A 23,197-nucleotide genomic window follows, 5' to 3' on the forward strand; every position below is an offset into this window, starting at 1 on the left:
GTGACCTTTAAATCCAGCATTGCTATTTCACCCAACTGGTGCGGAAAATATTTTGATGAAGGAAACTTTGGGAACGCCAAGTGCAGAATCTTTTGTTTCATTCTGCTTGTTAGCACAATAACAATCCCCCCCTTCTCTGTTTAGGGTTTGATTTATTCAGCCCTAGGGTCCTGTAATACCACATTCTTGTGTGTTCATTCATAGGGATTACCGGTAATTACCACTCCTGGTTCCATTTGCGTATATAAAAGCTATATATGTAACTTTGTAATGTAAATGTGTTCATTTATTCATTCATTCCATGTTCTTGGACATTCTGGTCACTCTCTCCAGTTCAGTTTCACAATTCACAGTTTTAATCTGCACTTTCAAATTGTTATTTCTCCCTCTTTTTTCCCTTTACTAAGCTTTTTCGAAAATGCAAATTAAAGATAAAGAAAAACAAAACAGATGCAAGGGGTACTGACATAACGGGCTTAAGATAGCTCAGTCTTTATACATGCTATCTTAACGCTTCCTTCCTCCCGCACAAGCAGATGTAGCTCAGAACTGGAAGACCCTTTGGAATGTAAACAATATTGACCTGTGGTACCAAAAGGTTTGGCAATGTGCCTTTTTAGAGAAATGAACACACACAAAATGTAACCAGGGGACAAATGGTAAATTAAGAAAATATGGAAAGCATTTATTGATCATACAGATGTACAGAATAATACCTGCCCTCCATTCCTTGATGTACACCAGACCATGGAACTTTTGAGTTACTTTCTCTTTTCATCTCAAACCCCCTGTAAAGAAAATCTAAAGGAGCACTTTTAAATTATAATTACACCTACTGTATGAATAGAAACGGTCAATTCGGTACCCTGCACCACATGTAACATTAATACCTCCCCCCTTTGCAGCTATTTTGGGTCCAGTTGATGAATTTTGCTTGGCTTAGAAACCCAATTTCCAAAAAACTAATGGCAATCTTGTGTAACCCTATGCATCCTCTTCCGGCGCATCTGCAAACATGGTTGTAACATTCCCATCCTTCCAATGGATCGTCACCTGCCCTGCATTTTCTACTTTTGGAAGGAAGTTCTCTGGGGGGGAACCAGAGTTGTTATCTTCCTTCAAAGGCACAAAAGCTTGCTTCATTTCCGTCTCATCAGGCTGGCCAGCTACATACCCTTCTTGATGCATGAGGGCAATCTTCTGGGCTCTATTGGATGGGAGGAGAAGAAATAAATAAAATAAATTCATCAGGCTTAGATTAATTTTGAGGCAGGAAGAGACTGAAAACTATCTTTCTCAAGGTTTCCTGGGAATAAAAAAGGGCTCAAACCCTAATAATAATAATAATAATAATAATAATAATAATAATAATAATTTATTTATATCCCGCCCTCCACAGCCAAAGCTGGGCTCAGAGCGGCTAACAACAGTGAAAATAGCACAGTTTACATAAAATCACAGTCAGTTAATTGAAATACATTCTAAAATCAGTTCAGAATCAAATTAATGGCAACCACTAATTTGCCTAGAGTTCTGTGAAGATTACAGAAGGAGAGAGGGGGTCAGACTGTGTCTTGACCAAAGGCCTGGTGGAACAGCTCCGTCTTGCAGGCCCTGCGGAAAGTCCCGCAAGGCCCTAGTCTCTTGTGACAGAGCGTTCCACCAGATCGGGGCCACGGCCGAAAAAGCCCTGGCTCTGGTTGAGGCCAGCCTAACCTCCCTGTGGCCTGGGATCTCCAAGATGTTTTTGTTAGGCGACCGTAAGGTCCTCTGTGGGACATACCAGGAGAGGCGGTCCTGTAGGTACGAGGGTCCTGGACCGTATAGGGCATTAAAGGTTAAAACCAGCACCTTAAACCTGATCCTGTACTCCACCGGGAGCCAGTGCAGCTGGTATAGCACCAGGTCAATGTGATCCCGTGGTGAGGACCCCGTAAGTCTAGCCGCGGCATTCTGCAGACTGTATTTGGGCTACATGGCTGGTGCTTCTGCACTGCTCCAACTTGCAGCCCCTCTCACACCACATTGAAAAGTTATGGCTTCTCCCAAAGAATCCTGAGAACCATGTGAAAAAGTTCAGAGACATGCCAGTTTTGAAGGCTAGCTGCATTTCCTTTCAAGTATTGCTTTCAGCAAGTGCAAATGAGGTAAGTTTGCATTGAAAGGTAAGCTGAACCAAATTTCTTCCTCATCTCCAGCTCCGACTCTGCAAGCCGACATACCCAGCTGAGGAGACATTACATAAGAACCCTCCGTTCTGGCATTATCCTTACCTGTTTGCTGCAATATTTTTCCACAAGAGGACTATGCCTACAAGCAGAACCAGCACTGAAAGGCCGAGAATGCAGTAATTCCATGTAGTTGCTGCAAGAGAAAACAGGGAGCTGTAATAATGTGGGTCAATAGCTCCTGGGAGTTGCTGTCCTGCTGTCTCTCTCACAGCCTGTCCCATCCTTTCTGCCTTTGCAACATGGGCCCCATCTGCATTATACATTTAAATCACTTTCGTACCACTTTAAATAGTCACGGCTTCCACCAAGGAATTCTGAGAACTGTGTTTTCTTAAGGGTGTTGAGAGTTGCTAGGAGCACCTGTTCCCCTCAAGAATTACCATTCCCAGAGTTCCCTGGGAAGAGAGACTGACTGTTAATTCACTCTCTAAGCTCCACCGTGGCTCTGAGTCTTAGAAAGACTCTCCACACATTGCACTGAAAACAAGTACACATCTCTTACACATCAACGAGTGCATGTGTGGAGGAGTGTACATTTGGTAACTTGTACAGCTCAACTGTTGCATGCACAGACTGTGCACTCGTCGAAGGTTACATGTGAAAAGCTGAAGAAGAAGAAGAAGAAGAAGAAGAAGAAGAAGAAGAAGAGGAGGAGGAGGAGGAGTTTGGATTTGATATCCTGCCTTTCACTCCCTTTAAGGTGTCTCAAAGCGGCTAACATTCTCCTTTCCCTTCCTCCCCCACAACAAACACTCTGTGAGGTGAGTGGGGCTGAGAGACTTCAAAGAAGTGTGACTGGCCCAAGGTCACCCAGCAGCTGCATGTGGAGGAGCGGAGATGTGAACCCGGTTCCCCAGATTACAAATCTATCACTCTTAACCACTACACCACACTGGCTCTCTGTACTTATACTCTCTATAAGTATACAGCTCAGCTATTACACAGAATGTGTAATGTGGGAACTGCCCTAGGGCCTGCAACACTCATCAGTGACAATTCTGCAAACAAGCCTATCCTCGTGAGAACTCACATTCTTCTCTCCGAAAAAACCACAGCAGCTCCTGCAGCATCGCTGAAGGCATCTCTTCTGTTTCAGCCTTACCGCTGATCTCTGGGGGATCTTGAGCGTGTGGGCTAGACATGGCCAGGGCAGAGTGTCCACTCAGGTCTGTGTTCACTGCTGGGTGAGAGAACAGCACAAAATGAGTTTCCAGTCATAGCTTTAACCCTGGGCTGTAATGACTATCAAGCACTGTCCCTCAGTTCTGTATTTAACCTTTAAAACAACAATGTAACTCAGCCACCTCCCAACCAAGTGTCCTCCACATTATCTGGACTGCGACTCCTGTTACCTCTGACCATTGGCCCTGGTGGTTGGGGCTGATGGGAGCTGGAATCCAAAGTCTCTGGAAGGCACCAGGTTATGGGAATGTAACCAGAACCAGCCCATCATGACATGGAGTTGTGCCCAACATTCTCTGTCTGCTAGCGCCAGGGCTTTCGTGCTGGTGGACAGATGAGTCACGCAGCAGAGGACTCCAACACAGCAGCTGTGCTAATGGAAACTTGCTGCACAACAAATTGTGTGTTCTACTGTGCAACAAGGTGACCAGCAATTGGCTGGTGCAACGTCTTGTGCAACAGTGTTCCACTGGTGCAAAACAGTACAGTGGTACCTCGGGTTAAGTACTTAATTTGTTCCAGAGGTCTGTTCTTAACCTGACACTGTTTTTAACCTGAAGCACCACTTTAGCTAATGGAGCCTCCTGCTGCTGCCGCGCCGCTGGAGCACAATTTCTGTTCTCATCATGAAGCAAAGTTCTTAACCCGAGGTACTATTTCTGGCTTGGTGGAATCTGTAACCTGAAGCGTATGTAACCTGAAGCGTATGTAACCCAAGGTACCACTGTACATCAACGAAGCAACTACAGTAAGCCCAGAACTTACGCGAATTTAACTTGTGCTCATTCAGCTTTACATGTGTGGCACAAAAGTTAAAAAACAGAAAGGGAGCGGAGTTCCGGGGCGGGGGGGATGAATTGGACAATCCCACCCGCCACTGAACCAGATGTGTTTTGACTATACACAATTTTAGCTTCGGGCACAATCTCTAGAACGTAACCCCTGCGTAAGTTGCGGGTTTACTGTATACCACTAAGTGACATAAATTTGGTGCTACATTGGACACACAACCCATGACTGGGTTTTAAATCTGGTTAATGCATTGGACAGTTCATAATTTCCCAGGTTGTGAGTGCCTGCGCGTCTATGGAGCTCTCTGACAATTGTTTCATTCACTGGCCTGGACTGTTTGTTTCAGCTTGGGAGCGGCTCTCCAGATCCTGAAATGGAAGTGCCTTTCCTAGCTGTCTCACTTGACATTCTTTAATCCCAGTACAAGATATTGGACCAGGCTGCGATGCGACAGAGACAGATAATGCTAGTATTTGTACGCTATTGCATTGTACACATATAATGAATGGTGTTGAAGAAAGGAGGAGGCAGTTGGCAGTTGGCAGTTGGTTGATTATTCCGTTAGTTGATTTTTTGACTGAGAATGTTGAGTGGGGTGACTTCAAGCAGACACTGGAGGAGTTTCTGAGAACAGGCAAGGTTTGGATTAATAACTTATGCACTGCTGTGCAGGAGTTTTGAAAGCAAAATGACTAAACCCTCTCTTGGACTAAAGGGAGAAAAACATTGCACACACAAATATGAGTAAAGATTTATCTTCAAGTGCTGTGTAAGGCATCTATTTTATCACAAATAGATAACAGATCATTTGCTCTAAGACCAGTGCCGGATTTATGTATAAGCTAAACAAGCTATAGCTTAGGTCCCCACTCTCTTGCCCCCCCCCCAAAAAAATTCACTATTAATATACTTCTTCTTAGTTGTATTTCAGGTCAACAATTACTTTGATAAAATACATATTTTGTTATGTGCAAATGGCTTTAGATACCTATTAGGTCTATAAATTACCATATAGCATATATTCAACACACACACAAAAGTGACAATTTGTTGTTGACAAAGCACAACTGAACATATAAAGGGCCCCATTACCTTCAGTAGCTTAAGGCCTCATCAAACCTAAATCCAGCCCTGTCTAAGACTGAGCTATTGTCTATCCCCTAACCATGCAGGCCAAACAGAAAAGAGCCAAAGAAAGGCAATTTTAGACTAAAGATCCCCCCATTTAAGGGAACTAGAACAGCCAACGCCCACCTGGTCCTCTCCAGATATTTTGGACCCAGTGTGTGGCAGCTGTGAAAAATGCAGATTCCATGTGAGGGTTCATTAGGAAAGGAATTGAAAATAAAACTGTTGGTATCATAATGCCTTTACACAAATCAATGTTGCGACCACTTTTTGAATGCTGTGTACAGTTCTGGTTGCCTCATCTCAAAAGGATACAGTGGTACCTCGGGTTACAGGCGCTTCAGGTTACAGGCGCTTCAGGTTACAGACTCCGCTAACCCGGAAGTAGTACCTCGCATTAAGATCTTTGCTTCAGGATAAGAACAGAAATCGCGCGGTGGCGGCACAGTGGCAGTGGGAGACCCCATTAGCTAAAATGGTACCTCAGGTTAAGAACAGTTTCAGGTTAAGACGGACCTCTGGAATGAATTAAGTTCTTAACCAGAGGTACCACTGTATTGTAGAGTTGGGAAAGGTTCAGAAGAAGAAGAAGAATTTGGATTTGAGTCTCAAAGCAGCTAACCATCTCCTTTCCTTTCCTCCCCCACAACAAACACTCTATGAGGTGAGTAGGGCTGAGAGACTTCAGAGAAGTGTGACTGGCCCAAGGTCACCCAGCAGCTGCATGTGGAGGAACAACCAAACTGATCAAGGGGACGCAGCTACTCCTTTACAATGAAAGATTGCAGCATTTGGGGCTTTTTCGTTTAGAAAAGGCAAGTAAGAGGCGACATGGTAGAAGTTTACAAAATCCTGCATGGCAGGGAGAAAATGAATAGAGAAAAGTTTTTGTCCCTCAAACTCATCCAATGAGGCTGAATATTGGATGATTCAGGCGGAGAAAAGAAAGGACTTCTTCATGCAGTGCACAGTTAAACTGTGGAACTCACTTCCACAGGAGGCAGTGATGGCCCCCAATTTGGGTGGCTTTCAAAGAGGATTGAACAAATTCACAGAGCGTAAGGCTATCAATGGCTGGTAGCCACAATGGCTATTCTCTGCCTCCATGGTAGGAGGCAGCAATGCTTCTGAATACCAGTTGCTGGAAACCTCTTGGGAGGAGAGTATATAGCCCCTGCTTGTGGGTTTCTCACAGGCATCTGTGAGCACAGTATGATGGACCTTTGGCTGAATCTAGCAAGCTCTTCTTATGTTCCTACATTGCCTTTGTCGTTATTACTTTTTCATTAAGAGCAAGTATAAACCAGAAGTTACCAAGGAGGTGTTAATGCCATTACAATATAAAACTTTTGCAGAGCAATAAGCTTACTTTGGGATATATAAAACAAGGCAGTCAAAAGCAACAAGTTCTGATTGCTAGAAAGGCACACACACGGAGGATCTCACTGGGTCCCTGTGACAGCCACTCCCACTTTGTCCAGCCAGGTAATGGGGCGGCTATCTGATCTCTGCCATCCCTGCTATCTACTCTCTTCTCTTTGATGCTTCTTCAGTTGCTAGGGCTGTAGGGCACATGCTGAATCTGAGCCGCAGCTCAGACTCCAATCCTAATTAAACTATAATATAGGTCTGTAACTACATTTTAAGCCTGCCTCGAGACTGCTACTGTGAAACTGAGTGAGTAAACCTTTCTTTACTTATAAGGAGACTGATTTGCATGTTTATTGTTTTAAAGGGGAAATACCAGGAAACCTAGTCTGCAGTAAAGCATCTTGGATTACTTCAATAAAAAAGCGAAACCTAGCTTATAAACAGCTTCCTTATTTTTGCTGGCAAAGGGGTGTACTCTGCTGAACTCACAAACGTGAGTAAGGAAGGATGATACCTAAGAAATATATCCTCTCCTAGTTTCTATACACATCCCTACACTTACCATACACCACAAAACAGAGGATTGCCCAGAAAGTGTTCATGATGGCACAGGAACTCTTCCAAGTCTTCTTTAAAGGATCTTCAAATAGAACCTAGATGGGGGAGGGGAACCAAGATGCTTATATGCATACAGATTATTGATATTCTGAAAATGGACCGCATCACAAGAGACAGGGTCCAATTGCAGCAAAGCCCATGAGATTTGAAGAGGAAAACATGTTTCCATTCCATTCCACTACACACAGGTACACACAGTAGCCAGGGGGGAGGGGGCGGTCTACACCGGGGGGGCCATAGGGCACTATGGGGTCTTTTGGGTGGCATGGGGGTCTGTAGTATTCAACAACTTGGGTCTACCCAAGACGATGGCGGAGGCTGCTACACTAAGGTTAGCAGACGTCCCCGTTTCCCAGGGACAGTCCCCGGATTTACAAATCAGTTCCCTGACAAAATCCATCTGTTTAGTAGGAAGTTGAAAAGTGTCTCCGGATTCATTGAAAAAAAATCTGGTAAGCTTATGCTACACCTCTGGGTACACAATCAAATTTTCACAAAGCACTCCAGCCACTAAGTTTTTAAATCTGCATTCCTCCCATCCACAGCAACATTTCTGACATATGTTCATTTTAAAGATGTTTAGTATAAGAATAGCCTGCTGGATCAGGCCAATGGCCCATTCAGTTCAGCATCTTGTTCTCACAGTGGCCAACCAGATGCCTGTGAGAAACCAGCAATCAGGATCTGAGCACGAGAGCCCTCTCCCATTCTGTGGTTTCCAGCAACTGATATTCAGAAGCATCACAGCCTCTCAAGCTGAGCCACAAACACAGAAAGCTGCAATTGGCTGCTCTGATTCATCACTATCAATAAGTTTCTACCCAGGGCAAAGAACACACATCCTTGCGGTTAGTGACCTCCTTTATCACTTTCCCTCTTGCTACATTCCCCCGGATTTAATCTCATAGCAGGTCAAAGTTCACATTTCATGGCCAAAAGAGGCTATTGCAGTTATAGAGACAGAAAAAAGTGTTATAAGCTGCGCAGGGCTCTATATGTCTGTGTAGTGACAACCACAGCATACATACCACTTTAACAGTCAGGGCTTACCCCGCCCCCCACAAGAATCCTGGGAACTGTAGTTTAGTCCTCACAGAGCTGCTGTTCTCAGCACCCTTAAGGAACTGCAGCTACCAGTCCCAGGATTCATAGGGGGAAACAATGTACTTAAAAGATATGGTGTGGGTTTTCAGAATGCCTTTCTCAATCAGGGAGACTTAAGTGCAAAAGAAGAGGAGCACACCAAAAAGTTAGATCAGGAAAGGGAGGCGTCCTCAGCCCAAGGGCCACATTCCCTTCTGGCCAGCCTTCTGGGGTCCACATGCCTATGGTGGGTGGGGGCAGAAGCAAAGGTGGGTGGGGCAACAAATGTAAATTTTACATTTTGGGGGGCTAGTTTTTATATTCACTCACCACACCCCTCTCTGTCCTCCATTCAGGCAAGCAAGAGGGATTATCCAGTACAAAGACACAGTCCAACTGGGCAAAGACACTCACAGAGGATGCAAAGCAGGGCCAAAGAGGGATGTGCCCTCCAGATGTTGCTGGACTGCAACTCCCATCAACCCCAGCCAGCACAACCAGTGGTCAGGGATGATGGGAGTTGGAGTCCACCAACATCTGGAGGGCACTACCTTGCCCCCCCCATCCCCGTTATAAAGCTTTCAAGGAACTCTGGACAGAAACGTCTCTAAGCTTTGGCAAAATGTGTTACCTCCCCACTGAGGAATCAGAGTGATCTCTTTGACATCTGGGAATTGGGGGCCCAAACTGCAAATCTGAGCTCTAGTTGTCATCATCACCATCTGTTCATTTGTATGCCACTTTCCCAGAAAATTATTCCCCTAAGTGGCTCACAACATATCAAATGAATAACAATTCAAAAGTATATTAAGCAATTAGAAATAACCATAACATACAGGAATAATAGTGTTCTCCTCTTAGAAACTAACTACCATTCTCCCGCCCTAACACACCTTCTTGGTTTCATCCCATTCCCCTTTGCAAACATTTAAGAATGATCTTACCAGAAAGTATGCCCTTTGTGCTCAGGAATCAATGGGAAGATAGTGTTATGTTGTATCAGCTTTCTGAAGATGGTGCCCCTCTCGGCTGTTCAGTGCCTGGGGTCGGTTGTGAGAATCTCAGCACTGACTCTTTGGTTTCAAAGGCTGTTGTTACTCACACACACTCATTCATTCTCCTGTACTATAGCCAAGGACCGCTGGAGCTAAGCACAGAAGAGAGGAATTTGTAAAGTCCAAGAGCTGTCCACACCCACAGCTCCAAACCAAAGGTGAATAAACTCATCCCCAAGCCAAAAGCTGGGGCTTCATCATTTATTGACTTGTTACCCTGCTCACTTAAAAGAGTCCACAGTGGATTTTTTTTCCCTCTGGGAAAAAGAAATTACTTTTCTGCCATCATGAAATGAAACCATGGCACAAATTTGGAGGGAAGCAGACTCTCACTGTGGATAATAGTGGAACTTATCTATATAGCACAAAGTCCTTCAGCTAGCAGTAATGAACAATGCATACCTTTTAGTCAATGGACTAAATCAGGGGTCAGCAAACTTTTTCAGTCCACTGTCCCTCAGAGCTTGTGGGGGGCCGGACTATATTTTGGAAAAAAATAATGAACGAATTCCTATGCCCCACAAATAACCCAGAGATGCATTTTAAATAAAAGGGCACATTCTACTCATGTAAAAACACACTGATTCCCGGACCGTCCGTGGGCCAGATTTAGAAGGCGATTGGGCCGGATCCGGCCCCAGGCCTTAGTTTGCCTACCTGTGGACTAAATGGACACCGGAGTCAATGGACGCCGGCCTGGCCAGGACAGCTTTCCTTTTGTATATTCTGGGCTTGATGAGGCATGTGACCCTCACCTGTCCTGAGCCTATTCCAGCTGAGGAATCACACAGCTCCTTCCCAAGCTAGTGAGCCCCACCTGGGCTGTGGGTCCTTGCCTGCCTTCCCTTAGAACTGACAGCTGTAAGTTCTGGAATCCTGAGGTGGTAAGTCCCATTTTGCCACTTGAGGCAAAACAGGAAATGCTACCCTGCTCTGCCCCCCCACCAGTGAGACACCCACCACCATGGTACCAAACTGCCGGTGGCACTGCAGCTGTACCACCAGCTGTGCCACCTCTGCCACTTGTGGAGAAGCAGTGCTGGCATTGGCACCAATTCCCTGAAGGAGCTTGCAAGATCTCACCCAAATCTCATGAGATCCCTTGCTCTCCTTTTGCTCTTGCTCTTGATAAGATCTTGCAAGAAATCAGTGGGAAATCAGCACCTATACTGGGACTGCTTCTCTAGCAGAGGTGGGCTGGCTTTGCACACTGGTATCTGTTTACCTGTAAGCACACACCTTTACTTTTTTTTTAAATACAACTTTCTCAATCTACAGATTTGCACAAAACAGCAGCCGTGTGTGTGTGTTGCTCCAAGCCAGGAAAGCTGAGATACTTGGGTATTTGCATGTGCACATCCACCTTTTGTGATCTACCATGCGTGCACAAAAGAGCAGTCCCAAAATAAAAATAAGCGATCCCTCACTCCAAACTAGGTAAGGATTTGGAGTTGTTCACATGAAAGGCTGCTTGTTGCTTCATTTCTTCCCCCTTTCCTCCCCATCCCCTGTACCCATGGACGTAGCCAGCGGGAATGACAGGGGGGCAACTTTGATTTCCTAAAGAAAGCTCTTTTTGCCCCCTAACAAAAATCCTGTTACACCCATGGCTTGGACATTGAGCTTTTAAGCACGGGTGAAAGGTAAGTGTGGGTAAACCCTTATTGTTGGCAGAGGAAAGACAAGGCTAGTTGGACCACTGGTATCCCAATGCTGAGTGGGGGTTATTGGAGTTGAATTTCAAACCATCTGAATGCTTTGAATTCTAGAAGGATACAAAGTTCAGAAGAGCTGCTGTAATGGAACCATAAGAATTCAGAGGTTTTAAGCCAGATGTAGTAAATGTAGTATTCTCCAGATATGGACTACAACTCCCATCAGCCGCAGCTAGAATTGGCAATGTTAAAGAAATGTGGGAGTTGTAGCTCAACACATATGGAGGGCACTGAGTTGACTACCTATTTCAATTGTTGCCCTGTTTCACACTCTAAACCACTTCGAGAACTTTTTGTGGGAACTGTTCTAAATCAGGGGTGGGAAACCTCAGTTCTGGGCCTCTATCTGGTCCCTGGGACCCTCACTCAGCCCACATCCCCTCTTCCTACACCCTTCACTGGCCTTGCTTGGCACACTCCCTAGTGCCTTTTCTAAATATCAGCCTAGGCAAAGTTTACTGCAAGCAAAAGGCCTGTGTATTCTTGCCTGAAAGATTACTCACCAGGAACATAGTTGCAAAGGTGAGTTTCACCCTTGATATATATAGGAAGAAACTGCAATCTGGGATGTAGTATATTTCAGGTTGTTTATCAGTTCTTGCAGATATTATCTTGTGTCTTCAGTGTCTTTGACCTCAGATCCCTGCCTGGTTAGAGAATAACTAGTGCTGCCTGCAAGCCAAAATGGATGGCCAGCCCAACCATTAAGACAGGATGATATGTGTGTAGCCAGGATTTATGGGGGGGGGCAGACATTATTTGGGGGGGCACAATTGGTCAGTTAGTTAAGTATTTTTATTTATTTACTTTATTTGTAAAGTATGCCCATGCAGGGTGAGGCCTTAAGTGACAGAATCCCCTGAAGTGGGACCCCTGCAGTTGCCCCACTTGCCCTGTAGCCTCTGACAGTGATGGAAAAGTTGTCCCTAAAGATTTATTTATTTATTTATTTATTTATTTATTTTTGAAGCATTTTATTTATTTTGTTTTCAAAAGTTTACATAACCATCAACAATATGTTTAATTAATCCATTGACTTCCCATCCCTCCCTCCATGATGTTCTATGTTTATCCTTTAATGCTGCATATTTTAACTCATTAACACTCCTAAATCGTTAGCTTGAATGTCTTTCTGGCATTAGAAAGATATGTATTAAATTTGAATACCACCCTTTATCCGAGGATGACTAAGTGGTTCACATTGTAAAAGCATAAAAATACGTAGCATAGTAACAAACAAAAGAATAACACCCACAAAGAGAGAGAGTTTAAATGGCCATAGACACTTATTCTGCAAACTGCTTTTGAGCACAGTGGTGTTGGTGGGGAAATGTGGTATTCATATTCCTATTTCAATAGTAAGGGAAGGCAGGGATGCAGTGGTGGTAGACACCTGCCTACCACCACTGACATCTCCAGGGGGGGGGGGGGACACACCTGTTCCTGATGGTTTTTTTTTAAAATATTTTTTTATTTGCTTTTCTATTTCTCCAAGAACACACACTTTGTTACAGCCAAGCATAAAATGGTAAGAGAAATGATTGCAAACAATATCAAACATGAACAGGTAATAATAAAATAAATAAAATCTTTATTGCGGTCCAAAGACCCATCAAACAATTTCAGAACAAAATACAGTGAAGACAGCCGACCACAAGAGACAAAAACCGAAGCAGTCATTTTGTTTTGTCTCAAGCATGCTGATCCTTGTTGCTTTCAACCTCCGAGAGAAACTTTGCCACGGCCAGTGTAATATCATTAGACCTGTCATCCAAGAGATTATTTAATATGGGAGGCTTCGGATTTTCCCGGCCAATTTGCCAGTAGGGGTTTGATCAGTTGGTCCCTTGCTTGCTCGTACTGCCCACAATGCAGTAAGATATGCTTCATGCAACCGACGAATAATATCTATATTCCTTCAAGCTATTTAGATCCTGTGTCTTTTACTTTTGCTTTCCTTCTACTCTTTCTATAGTTTCCTATCTACTGTCCTTTCAACTGCGTTTTCTTCCATGTTATTTTCACGGTCTTACGTAATGTCATGTTGCGACATAGGGACTGCCGAGTGTGTTTTTTTCCAGCTGTTATGATTATTTTCTTGTTTAGGTTATAGTTTCTGCCTGAACTCCTGCTTGCAGCGCAGCTCTACCTCTTTCCCCCTTTTCTTCCTAATATCTCAACAAATGAAACTGATTTGTAAAAATGTTACATGGGGGGAAAAACATGAGAGAGAGAAACATTGCACACTTTTGTAAATCAACAAAATCTTTAATCAAAAAGGAAGGAAGGAAGGAAGGAAGCACAGGAGAGAACAATGCGACCCTCCTCCTCCTCCTGCGAGTAGCAGGGATTGCGGCAACAAGTGGACGGGCTTGAGCTAGGCCCCGAACAGTTGCCATGGATACGGCTTGCCCCTGGTTGCTGCGGTTACTACATTAACACCGCCCGGCAATCCCACAAGCCCCCGCGACGAGCCAAGCTTGGACCCGAGCAGTTGTTGCTCCGCCCACAGACGCGCAAGTGGATTGTCGCGCGGGGTTATACGTCATTCGCTCCGCGACGCTGGAGCGCGTGGGCGGCGGTGGCGGCGGCCTGTGGGGGCTGCCGGCGGAGGGGCCATGAGGGGCCGGATTTTGCGGGCCTGGCGGGGCCGGTGGAGCCTGGGGCGGGGCTACGCTTCGGGAGCCGCGGAGGCTCCGAGGCGGGAAAAGCCGCCCTGGCGGGTCCTGTTTTTTGGGACTGACGGCTTCGCGGCGGAGACCCTCCTAGCGCTCCAGGCTGCCCGGTGGGTCTCTAGGGTGGAGGAGGGAAGGGGGGAAAGGCCTTCGGGAGCCGGGTCAAAGGTTATGGTTTGTGGGACAGGGAGAGGGTGAAAGGGTATCGAGTGAAAGGGATAAGAGAAGCTCCAAGAACAGGAGCTGCCCATTTCCAGCTCACTATGGCTCTTTATCCATCTAACCCAGTAGTGGCTGCTCTGACTGACAGTAGCAGCGGCAGCTGCATTTTGAGAATGGTATTCCTCATTAACTAGCTACCTCGCTGTTATTACCGGTATCATTATCGTTATTTTTCGTTAACTGCCCTTCAGCACAATTTCCCACCGTGGGTTGCAGCATTTTAAAGGTACATACAATATTAACACCAATTTAAAACTGATGCAATCAAAAGAATAGGGAGTGTCCATATAGGCTTTCCAAGCATTCCATCCTCAAAGATCCCCAAGTGCCACCTTGGAAACAGCATCATTTCATTTTTATCAAAGCAGGCTGATTAAGGCGAGAGACAAAATGTTTTGCAACATAAAATTTAAAACACTGTTCTGTTGGTTAATCACAGTACTGTGTGTGTGGGTATGTATATATCAGGTGTCAAAAAGCCAGTGTAAAGAGGAGTGACTTGAGGATGAAGATGGAGTGGGGTTCCCTCACTGCCCCAAGGTGTTTGCATTGTGCAGAAGGCATTGGAGAGATAAGAATGATAGAGAGCACATGTGGGAAAAGAGGGACTAGCTCAATTGGCAGAGTGAATGTTTTGTATGTAGAAGGGCCTAGGTTCAGTTCTGGCAATTCCTGTTAAGTAGATTTGGCAGATGGTGATGAGAAAGACCATAGATCTTGGAGAACTGCAGCCAGTCAAAGGAGACAATACCGGGCTAGATAGACAAAGCACCTGACCTGGTATAAAGGAGCTTCTTGTGGGAGGGCATTTACTGGGATGGTAGCAGCTTGGCACTGTTTTCAAACAGTGTCCTCCATGATTCTCTTTTATGTTCTGTGGCAGAGAGGCCAAGTCAGGTCATCTTGTGGACCGTCTGGAGGTGGTAACGCTTCATTCCCAGCTGCCCAAGGGTCTCCCTGTCAAGAGCTGTGCAGAGCAACTTAAGCTCCCCATCCACCTCTGGCCAGATGTAGGTCTGTGTGACCACTTCGATGTCGGTGTGGTGGCATCATTTGGGCGCCTGCTCAGTGAGGACCTCATCCTGAAGTTTCCATAGTAAGGCTGTGAACACAAAATGTGTTGAGTAGTTTGTTTATATTGCAATCTGGGATGTGTGTTAAAGGAAAGTGGTTGGAGCAGGATAATATGGGAAAGGCTGTACTTCTTAATCACACTAGTATTTTCATGTAACTATGTGCAGGATTTTAGTGCCTGAAGACATTAATAACAAATGCCCTCTCAAATGCATTATTTTCCAAGGGGGTTCAATAAGGGTTGCTTTACAGGCACTGTCAGTCTAAAATTGAATTGATTTAGTACTCTAACTTCCAATGCAAAATATGTAGGGCTTTCACCATAAATTGATGCAGAGTGTACAATTATTTGTACATGCAGTGGGAACTGTGTTGATTTCCTATTGAAACCCTTAAGTGTGCAGAGTCAGCTGCATTTGGCTAGTGAATCTTGGTTAGAGAGTAGACTTTACTTGTTGCAAGCACACAGGTATGCTTGTATGTAAGGAAATAATAAAGTTGTTTATTGTAGGAAATGCATAACTTGGATAGAAAAGGTTTCTCATTCTAGTTCAACTAACTAGTCCAAAGAAGAAAAAGGTAGCCATGCTTACTCCTTTGTTCTCTGAGGCTAGTTAAAGATGGCCTCTCATCTTGAGGAGGAGGAATTTGTAAACAGATTGCAATCTAAGATGTACCAGTCTATTATTATTATTATTATTAATAATAATAATATTTACTAGGTTTATATACTACCCTTCATCAAAAGATCTCAGGGCAGTTCACAAGACAAGTTCTAAACAACAAGGAGAGAGAGAGAAGTAAGCTGATAGGTCTGAGTGTGCGGATGTTCCTTACTCTGTCAATCTATCAAAAGTGTTTACATCTCAACCTGCTAATTCCAGTTAGCCAGTTTTGATGTTCCTTAAAGGCATGTTGTCATGTGCTCCCTCATTTTCTTTTTCTTACCCTTCACTTTTCTTGATCATGTTTTCCACTGTTTATCAGTGGGACAGTTTACTGGTTATAGCAAAATACAAAAATGGGAGAATACCTTTTTACTGTATGCATAGTTATGTAATACTAAGTTTTCACATTATATTTTCATATCTTTGGGCAGTTACAGTGAATTCTAAGTTGCATTTTTTAAAGTGAGTTCTCAAAATGGTTACTATTCGCTTATATATGTTACAGAATTACTGGTCCTATTTTAACTTCCAAATGTTCTGATTCAGTGGTGTGCTGAATGTCCATCCCAGCTGTCTTCCAAGGTGGCGAGGCCCAGCACCGATAATCCACACAGTGCTCCATGGAGATACAGTTACTGGGGTGACAATTATGCAGATCAGGCCTAAGAGGTACAATAGCTATTTAATTCAACAGAACGTTGGTGCAAACGTGTCCTTTTTAGGAACTCATAATTTCATGGGTGCCAAATAGAGATGGGGGAAGAATCTGTTTGGTCAGCATCTCTAAGCAGGCTGAAGTGATCAAGTGCTCCCAGCTTTGCTTGTGGACCCAAACACAGTTCCCAGTCACTTCTCCAGATTTTGCAATGCATTTTCAGTGCACTAAAAATGCACTCAAGAATGTATTTTCTATGCAAAAGATGTGTATACAATGTGCAGTTAACTGGTAAATTAATTTTATGTAAGAAGTGTGTAGAAAATGCATAAAATGGGATGGAATTAGTTGTTCAGTCCATCCATAGTGCTGGGTAATCTTCTCAGTGTCTTAAATTGCTTTGTGTTACTATTAAGGCAGTGGTTCCCAAATCTTCATCCCCACAGATCACTTGAAAATTGCTGAGGGTGTTGGCAAAACACTTAAATGGGGAAGCTTAGAGGGAAGGACTTTAGTTCAGTGATAGAGCATCTGCTTTGCATGCAGAAGGTCCCAGGTTTGATCTCTGACTTCCCCAGGTTGGGTTGAGAGAGACTCTTGCCTGAAATCCTGGAGAGCCTCTGATGATCAGTGCAGACTAGTGTTTCTCAAACTTGGGTCTCCAGCTGGCGTTGGACTACAACTCCCATAATCCCATAATCACTGGTCCTGTTAGCTATGAGCAGGAGTTTTAGTCCAACAATAGCTGGAGGCTCAAGTTTGAGAAACACTGGTATAGACAGCATTCAGCTAGGTGGGCCAGTGACAGCTTCCTGTGTTCCTTAAAGTTGTGTGTTGTGTTCCTAGGTTTGATGTAGGGCCGATTATCAAGCAGGAAACATTTGCAGTGCCACCCTGTTGTTCAGCAAAAGAGTTGGAATCCATGTTATCCAAACTTGGTGCAAGTATGGTAAGTTAACACTGCTCCCTCCCACCCCATCCCCCGTTGCATCTCTAAAACAGTTGAAAACTTACAAGATGCTTAGAAATTCCAAGTTATGGGAACCAGGTCAGTTGAAGCATCCAGTTTCTAAGAGACAACGAACATTGAGAAACTCACTTTCCTAAGTTCATAATATAAATAACACTATTATTGTAGTCAAAATATTGTTTTCATGCTGTGTGATGTATGTTCCGGTTTTTTTCTTCCTTTCAGCTCATTGCTGTTCTGCAAAACCTACCTGACAGTTTAAGGAACAAGACAGAGCAACCAAAGGAAGGAGCAACTTTTGGTATGTACCCAATGTTTCATGTTTGTTCTTGTGAGCACATTGCAGTCAAGCCTACAGTTTTTCACAGTTCAGGAATGGCAGCTGGTCTGTCTGATAGCCCAGAAGAAATGGATCATGACCTCCCCCGCAGGCCACTTTGACATCAGTTGACAACCTTAAAGAGGCATGCAGTCAGTGCCGATCAGCTGACTGGCACTGACAACACACCTTCAAAAGGGGCAGCTGTCAGCAAGAGCAATTTGGTGTGCAGCTGCATTTTTACCTGCCACACATGTCAGATGTGGGGCAGGTGAGCATGGCATAGGTGAAATGGCCTGGCCACAGTAGGATCCCTGCCAGGTCTCATTAACCTACAGGCCAGAGTTTTTCCCATTGCCATTCCACCTTGGGGCAACAGCATTGAGAGAGGGAGGGTGTTGAGAGGCCAGTATGTGGTAAAAGCCCCTCAGTTTGCAAGGAAAGAAGTGAAGCAGGGGAAACCACAATGCACTGCAGTGAAAGAATACTGGTGGTTCAGTCATTTGAACTGTAGGGTTAAGAATGTAAGACAAGCCAGTTGGATCAGGCCACTGTTCTCTCTTGAGCACAAGAGCCTTCTCCCTTTTTGCAGTTTCCAGCAACTGGCATTCAGAAGCTTCCTGCCTCCAACTGTGGAGGAAGAGCATAGCCATCACAGCTAGAAGCTGTTGGTAGCCTTTTAGCTCTATGAACTTGACTCAGAGTTCACTCATTAACTTTCGTTTTGTTATCTTAAAGCTCCTAAAGCCAGCATTGCAATGAGCTGCATCCAGTGGGAAGAACAAACTCCTGAGCAGATACTGAGGATGCACCGTGCCTTGGGAGCAATGGTAATGCCAGTGTTGCAAAGAGGTTCACTAAAATCCTAGGCTACAAAAGAATTTCAATAGCCCGTCTATCAATTATATATAATTAAATGCTGATTTGGGAGAGAACTTATCCCACCTCTTAGTCTTCAGCTTTGGAGGAAATGGGTTAACACCACCACTTACCAGCTGTTCTGGGATTGCAAAATTAAAATTAAAAAAAGCTGGGGGGGGGGGAGATGCTAGTCAGTTTTTTACTTTTTACTTTGCTGTAGCTTCAAATGAGCAACTCGTTCACCCCCAGTTACATACTAGCTTTTTGTTGCTCAGATTCCTTTGAAGTCCTGCTTACCAAAGATTTAAACTGCATGCCTTATTTCCAACAAAGCTACAGGGCTGGCAGGTGAAGGCTGACCTTGATTTTTAAAAGTTGTTTTAAATCTAAAATGCACTCAAATCTCATACACCTTGGGGAAACTACTGTAGTTTGCATCTGACCTAGTCTTGTATTTGAAATGCTTCTGCTAATACACATCAGAAAAAAAGTGGAAACTAGCCCCAAATTTGTGTTTCTGTTGCTGACTGAACATGAAAACAGTTTGACAATTCTGGATTCGTTTAGCTGAAATGAGTGTGAACATCTGTGGCTGAGATACCTTACTGTACCTTTTTCAGATGCCCCTGCAAACACTCTGGATGGGTACTAGTGTAAAACTCTTGGATTTTGTGGAAGTGGAGACATTACATGACCACAATGGTATGTACATACATCTCAGCAATTTTGGTTGTTAGCTATGGCACAAAAAGTAGTTAAACATAACACTGGAGGCACTTCTGTGAAACTGAAGTTATATATCATTCCTTGCCTTTGCTGCGAGTGTTTCAAATTGCTGTGTGGCCTTTTAGCTTGGTGTCATCTTACCTTCTGGCCATAAATGTAGACCCTGCCTTTGATCTCTAAAGCCTTTTATAACCAACAGAAACCAACCTGCAGAGGCAGGGTTCAGGAGAGGCAGTGATTTCTTACCGTGACAACTAAGATCAGCCAAGAGAACTCTGTTTGGGTTGGCCTCCATAACAAATACGGATGACCTGAGTATAAATCCTTTTGAGTGGCTTCCTGTGAGTTATGCAACCTTCCCTTGGATGTTTACTAAAACCTGAGCTTGAGCAACACTTGGAAGCTTCGCAAGATATTTTCATTTGGGCTGGTTCTATGTGGCTGATGATACATCGGGCATGCACAACTCCACAACAACCTGTTGTGGGAAAACTAAGTCTAGAACATGTGTTTTGTGTTCAGATAGGTTAGCAGCTGAAAACGGAACCGTCCCAGGATCAGTGTTCTATCATAAGCAGTTGCAGACACTGGTGATCCGTTGCAAGGTATGTTTGTATGTACAGTGGTACCTCGGGTTAAGTACTTAATTCGTTCCAGAGGTCCGTTCTTAACCTGAAACTGTTCTTAACCTGAAGCACTTTAGCTAATGGGGCCTCCTGCTGCCACCGTGCTGCCGCTGCACGATTTCTGTTCTCATCCTGAAGCAGAGTTACTATTCCTGGGTTAGCAGAGTCTGTAACCTGAAGCGTATGTAACCCGAGGTACCACTGTATGTGGTTTTTCCCAGTACGTTTCCGAGCACAATTCAAAGTGCTGGTGTTCACCTTTAAAGCCCTAAATGGGCTCGGCCCAGTATACCTGAAGGAGCGTCTCCACCCCCATCGTTCTGCCCGGACGCTGAGGTCCAGTGCCGAGGGCCTTCTGGCGGTTCCCTCATTGCGAGAAGCAAAGCTACACAGGGAACCAGGCAAAGGGCCTTCTCGGTAGTGGCGCCCGCCCTGTGGAACGCCCTCCCATCAGATGTCAAAGCGATAAATAACTACCTGACATTCAGAAGACATCTTAAGGCAGCCCTGTTCAGGGAAGTTTTTAATGTGTGATATTTTAGTGTATTTTTGGTTTCTATGGAAGCTGCCCAGAGTGGCTGGGGAAACCCAGCCAGATGGGCGGGGTACAAATAATAAATTATTATTATTATTATTATTATTTTCACTTTTCTTTCCTCAGATTGCTATAACTAGACTGTTCACAGGCAGCTGCAGTAAGGGGAACAGTTTGCAAATCAAATTTATGTTGACGTTGCTTGCTTTTACCACTCAATGGCTTGGAGAATCAAACTATGCAGAGTTCGCAAGCATTTCCTAAATCCATCCCTCCTTCCCATTGCATTACAGTAACTTGGGTTTTTAAACATGATTGAGAACTGACAGGATACTGAATTTCATGGATTGTATCCAGTGTTTGTCCTTCTCAGAGTAAACATCTTGTAGTTAATGGGCATAAATTTACTTAGTTCCACTGATTTCAATGTGTCTTTTCTTGAGTGTGTAAGTCAGTGGGATACAACCCCATGTTTTTGCTGTGTGAATTCAGGACTTGCGGGATGTGCTGAGACCTCTCCAAGACTCAGCTTCACCTTGTTCTTTTCCCCTCCAGGAAGGCTGGGTTGGAGTTAAAGCTGTGGTGCTTAAGAAGAAGCTGACAGCTGCTGACTTCTACAATGGCTACTTACATCCTTGGTTCCAGCAGAATTCCAAAATGACTCCCGGGACGTGCAGGTTCCAAACACTCAAGCTAGCCCCAGCGAAAAGGAGTCGGCAAGGAACACTGTTGCATGTTCGCAACACATAGCAATGAAGGCCTGGTACGCTGTCTGAATCAACCAGGTGTTTGTTTATGCTGGCAGGGTTGGAGACATCTCCACGCCATATCATCTCTGCATCAGAAATCTTGGTGTCTCCCTGCGTAGCCATCAATTGAAACAGGGATGGAAGGAACAGGAAGATGTCAAGAGGCGGTGGAGTTTGACTATTGCTCCTCTATGGGCCTCCCAAACGGTTTTCATTCCGGCTACCCTGAACAGTGTGTTCATCCCCAGTATCTGTAGCCTTGAAATAATCTTTTCAGCTCTGCGAGAGGGATTTATATGGGCATCCTTTCTCTGGCTTTCTAGGTTAACAGTACATTAATCCTTGTACTCAAAAGTGCAGGTTTGTAAAGTTACCTTAGAAACAATGCTACACTTACTGCAATATTGAATGATAAATTATTTTTTATATAAGTGTATCTGAATGATGAGGTCTTCTGTGACTCTTACAGTGTCTGTGACCTACACTCTGATTAGCATAAGAACGTCTGTGTAAAAACAAGTCCCCTGCATTTTTCACATGCTAGGATAATCAGGAAGAAACAAAGCAGCTTTGTGTATTGTTTTGTTTTTCTTCAAACACTGGCTTCCTCACCAATAGCAGGGAACAAGCTTTGTGTTGACAAGGGTGGTATTTGAGAGTATATCCATTTACTTTTCCCTGTAAGAGTGAGGAGTAAAGTGTTGCTTTGAGGACAGTTGCTCCTCAGGGTCTTGGGCTAAGAGAAATCTTTCTCTTACCTGCAACCCTCAAAACCTGTTGCAAAAGGCGGGGGACTGTTGGCAGCACATGTGGGGGCATCTTGAAGGGGTGGGCGGATGCAGAGCTAGAGGGAGCCCAACTGCATGAGTGGAAGTTGACTCAGTTTTGGACACATTCTATGCACTGTGCAGTGCTATAACCCCTTGCAGTACATAAGTTCTCTCTCCACACACAGTCCACTTGTCATGATGGTGGTTTTTTTTACTGTTGTTTCTAATGTTCTTGGCGGTGCTCTAGCACCAGTAAGCCAACAGGTGGCACTGTGCTTCTTAGCCTAACATACATGGTCAGCCAACATTACTCCTTCAGGTGGAGTAAAAACAGTATTTAAAGGATGCTGTTAGATTAAACTCAAGCAATCCACAGCAGAAATTCAGAATAATAGCAGCAGCCAGCAGGCTGCCTTTGCTAATGAAGTTGCTATTTTTGTGCTGGGAGTCGGCCATATACTTCAAATTCAGGTGGTGCAATTAAAGTTTATCTGGCACTCATGCATGACAAAACTGCCCCCCAAAATAGACTTTTGTGATAAAGAAAGTGATAGTAAAATGCACCGGAGAGGTAAGACTTGCTTAGTGAAACATCATCTAACCTCCCAGCAAACACATCAGAATGGAGTGTTGGATAAACAGATCGTTTGGAAGCATTGGAGCCAACTCATAGGGGCCGAGGTTCCTTCAGGGCCCCCAATAAAATATTTGAGGAGGCCAGGCTCCACCAAGTTCACAGGCATTGTTATTCAAATGGTGTGTGCATGCTGTGTTTTGTTATGTGGGGCAGGCCTTACCTGGGGGCCCTCAATATTTTATTCAAGTTGGCACCCCTGCATGGAAGTGACCAGAAACTCCTCCCAACTACAGAAGTGATTGCCGTTTCTATTTAAACCCACTTATTTTTCCTCACGAATGGGTATAATGTTGACTACTGATTTCATATAACAGGTTTGGGGCAACTGTGGTCCTCTAGTTGTTTGCTAAACTACAACTCCCATCATCTCTGGCCATTTGCTGTGCTGGCTGGCATGGATTGGCATTGTAGTTCAACAACTGAAGGTCCCCACTTCCTGTTGTAGAGGAACCTTTTTTCCTATGAAGGGCTGCTGACTTACAGGAAGAGTCAGTTAGCTGACCTACAAATCCCCTAGGCTAGCTAGGTATAGCAT

General features: G+C 44.4%; 2 protein-coding genes across 2 annotated transcripts; one reads left to right on the forward strand and one right to left on the reverse strand.

Moving 5' to 3' along the window:
• Positions 1-660: 660 nt before the first annotated feature.
• Positions 661-9,562, reverse strand: SLC51B (SLC51 subunit beta). The gene is made up of 5 exons (XM_081839372.1): positions 9,350-9,562; positions 7,267-7,357; positions 3,262-3,411; positions 2,274-2,364; positions 661-1,207 (listed from the first exon to the last, which is right to left on the reverse strand). Exons 2-5 carry the CDS (start codon positions 7,304-7,306, stop codon positions 985-987), a joined length of 504 nt encoding a protein of 167 aa, XP_081695498.1. The 5' UTR covers positions 7,307-7,357; positions 9,350-9,562; the 3' UTR covers positions 661-984.
• Positions 9,563-13,761: 4,199 nt separating this feature from the next.
• On the forward strand, positions 13,762-21,686 carry MTFMT (mitochondrial methionyl-tRNA formyltransferase). The gene is made up of 9 exons (XM_081840521.1): positions 13,762-13,960; positions 14,956-15,168; positions 16,361-16,483; positions 17,316-17,418; positions 17,665-17,740; positions 18,497-18,588; positions 19,240-19,321; positions 19,868-19,950; positions 21,062-21,686. Exons 1-9 carry the CDS (start codon positions 13,794-13,796, stop codon positions 21,254-21,256), a joined length of 1,134 nt encoding a protein of 377 aa, XP_081696647.1. The 5' UTR covers positions 13,762-13,793; the 3' UTR covers positions 21,257-21,686.
• Positions 21,687-23,197: the final 1,511 nt, after the last annotated feature.

The sequence above is a fragment of the Podarcis erhardii genome, assembly GCF_964252035.2.
Source record: "Podarcis erhardii genome assembly, chromosome: 14".
In the NCBI taxonomy this organism is placed as follows: Eukaryota; Metazoa; Chordata; class Lepidosauria; order Squamata; family Lacertidae; genus Podarcis; species Podarcis erhardii.

What these genes read in the sequence shown, in the direction of transcription:
- SLC51B (XM_081839372.1), bottom strand. Translation starts at nt 7,306, where the DNA reads ATGAACACTTTCTGGGCAATCCTCTGTTTTGTGGTGTATG. An exon ending in CCTCTGTTTTGTGGTGTATG is followed by an intron (nt 3,412 to 7,266) that starts GTAAGTGTAGGG and finishes TCTCTCACCCAG; the next exon opens with CAGTGAACACAGACCTGAGT. An exon ending in AAAAATATTGCAGCAAACAG is followed by an intron (nt 1,208 to 2,273) that starts GTAAGGATAATG and finishes CCCATCCAATAG; the next exon opens with AGCCCAGAAGATTGCCCTCA.
- MTFMT (XM_081840521.1), top strand. Translation starts at nt 13,794, where the DNA reads ATGAGGGGCCGGATTTTGCGGGCCTGGCGGGGCCGGTGGAGCCTGGGG. An exon ending in CTAGCGCTCCAGGCTGCCCG is followed by an intron (nt 13,961 to 14,955) that starts GTGGGTCTCTAG and finishes GTTCTGTGGCAG; the next exon opens with AGAGGCCAAGTCAGGTCATC. An exon ending in GACATTACATGACCACAATG is followed by an intron (nt 19,322 to 19,867) that starts GTATGTACATAC and finishes TTTTGTGTTCAG; the next exon opens with ATAGGTTAGCAGCTGAAAAC.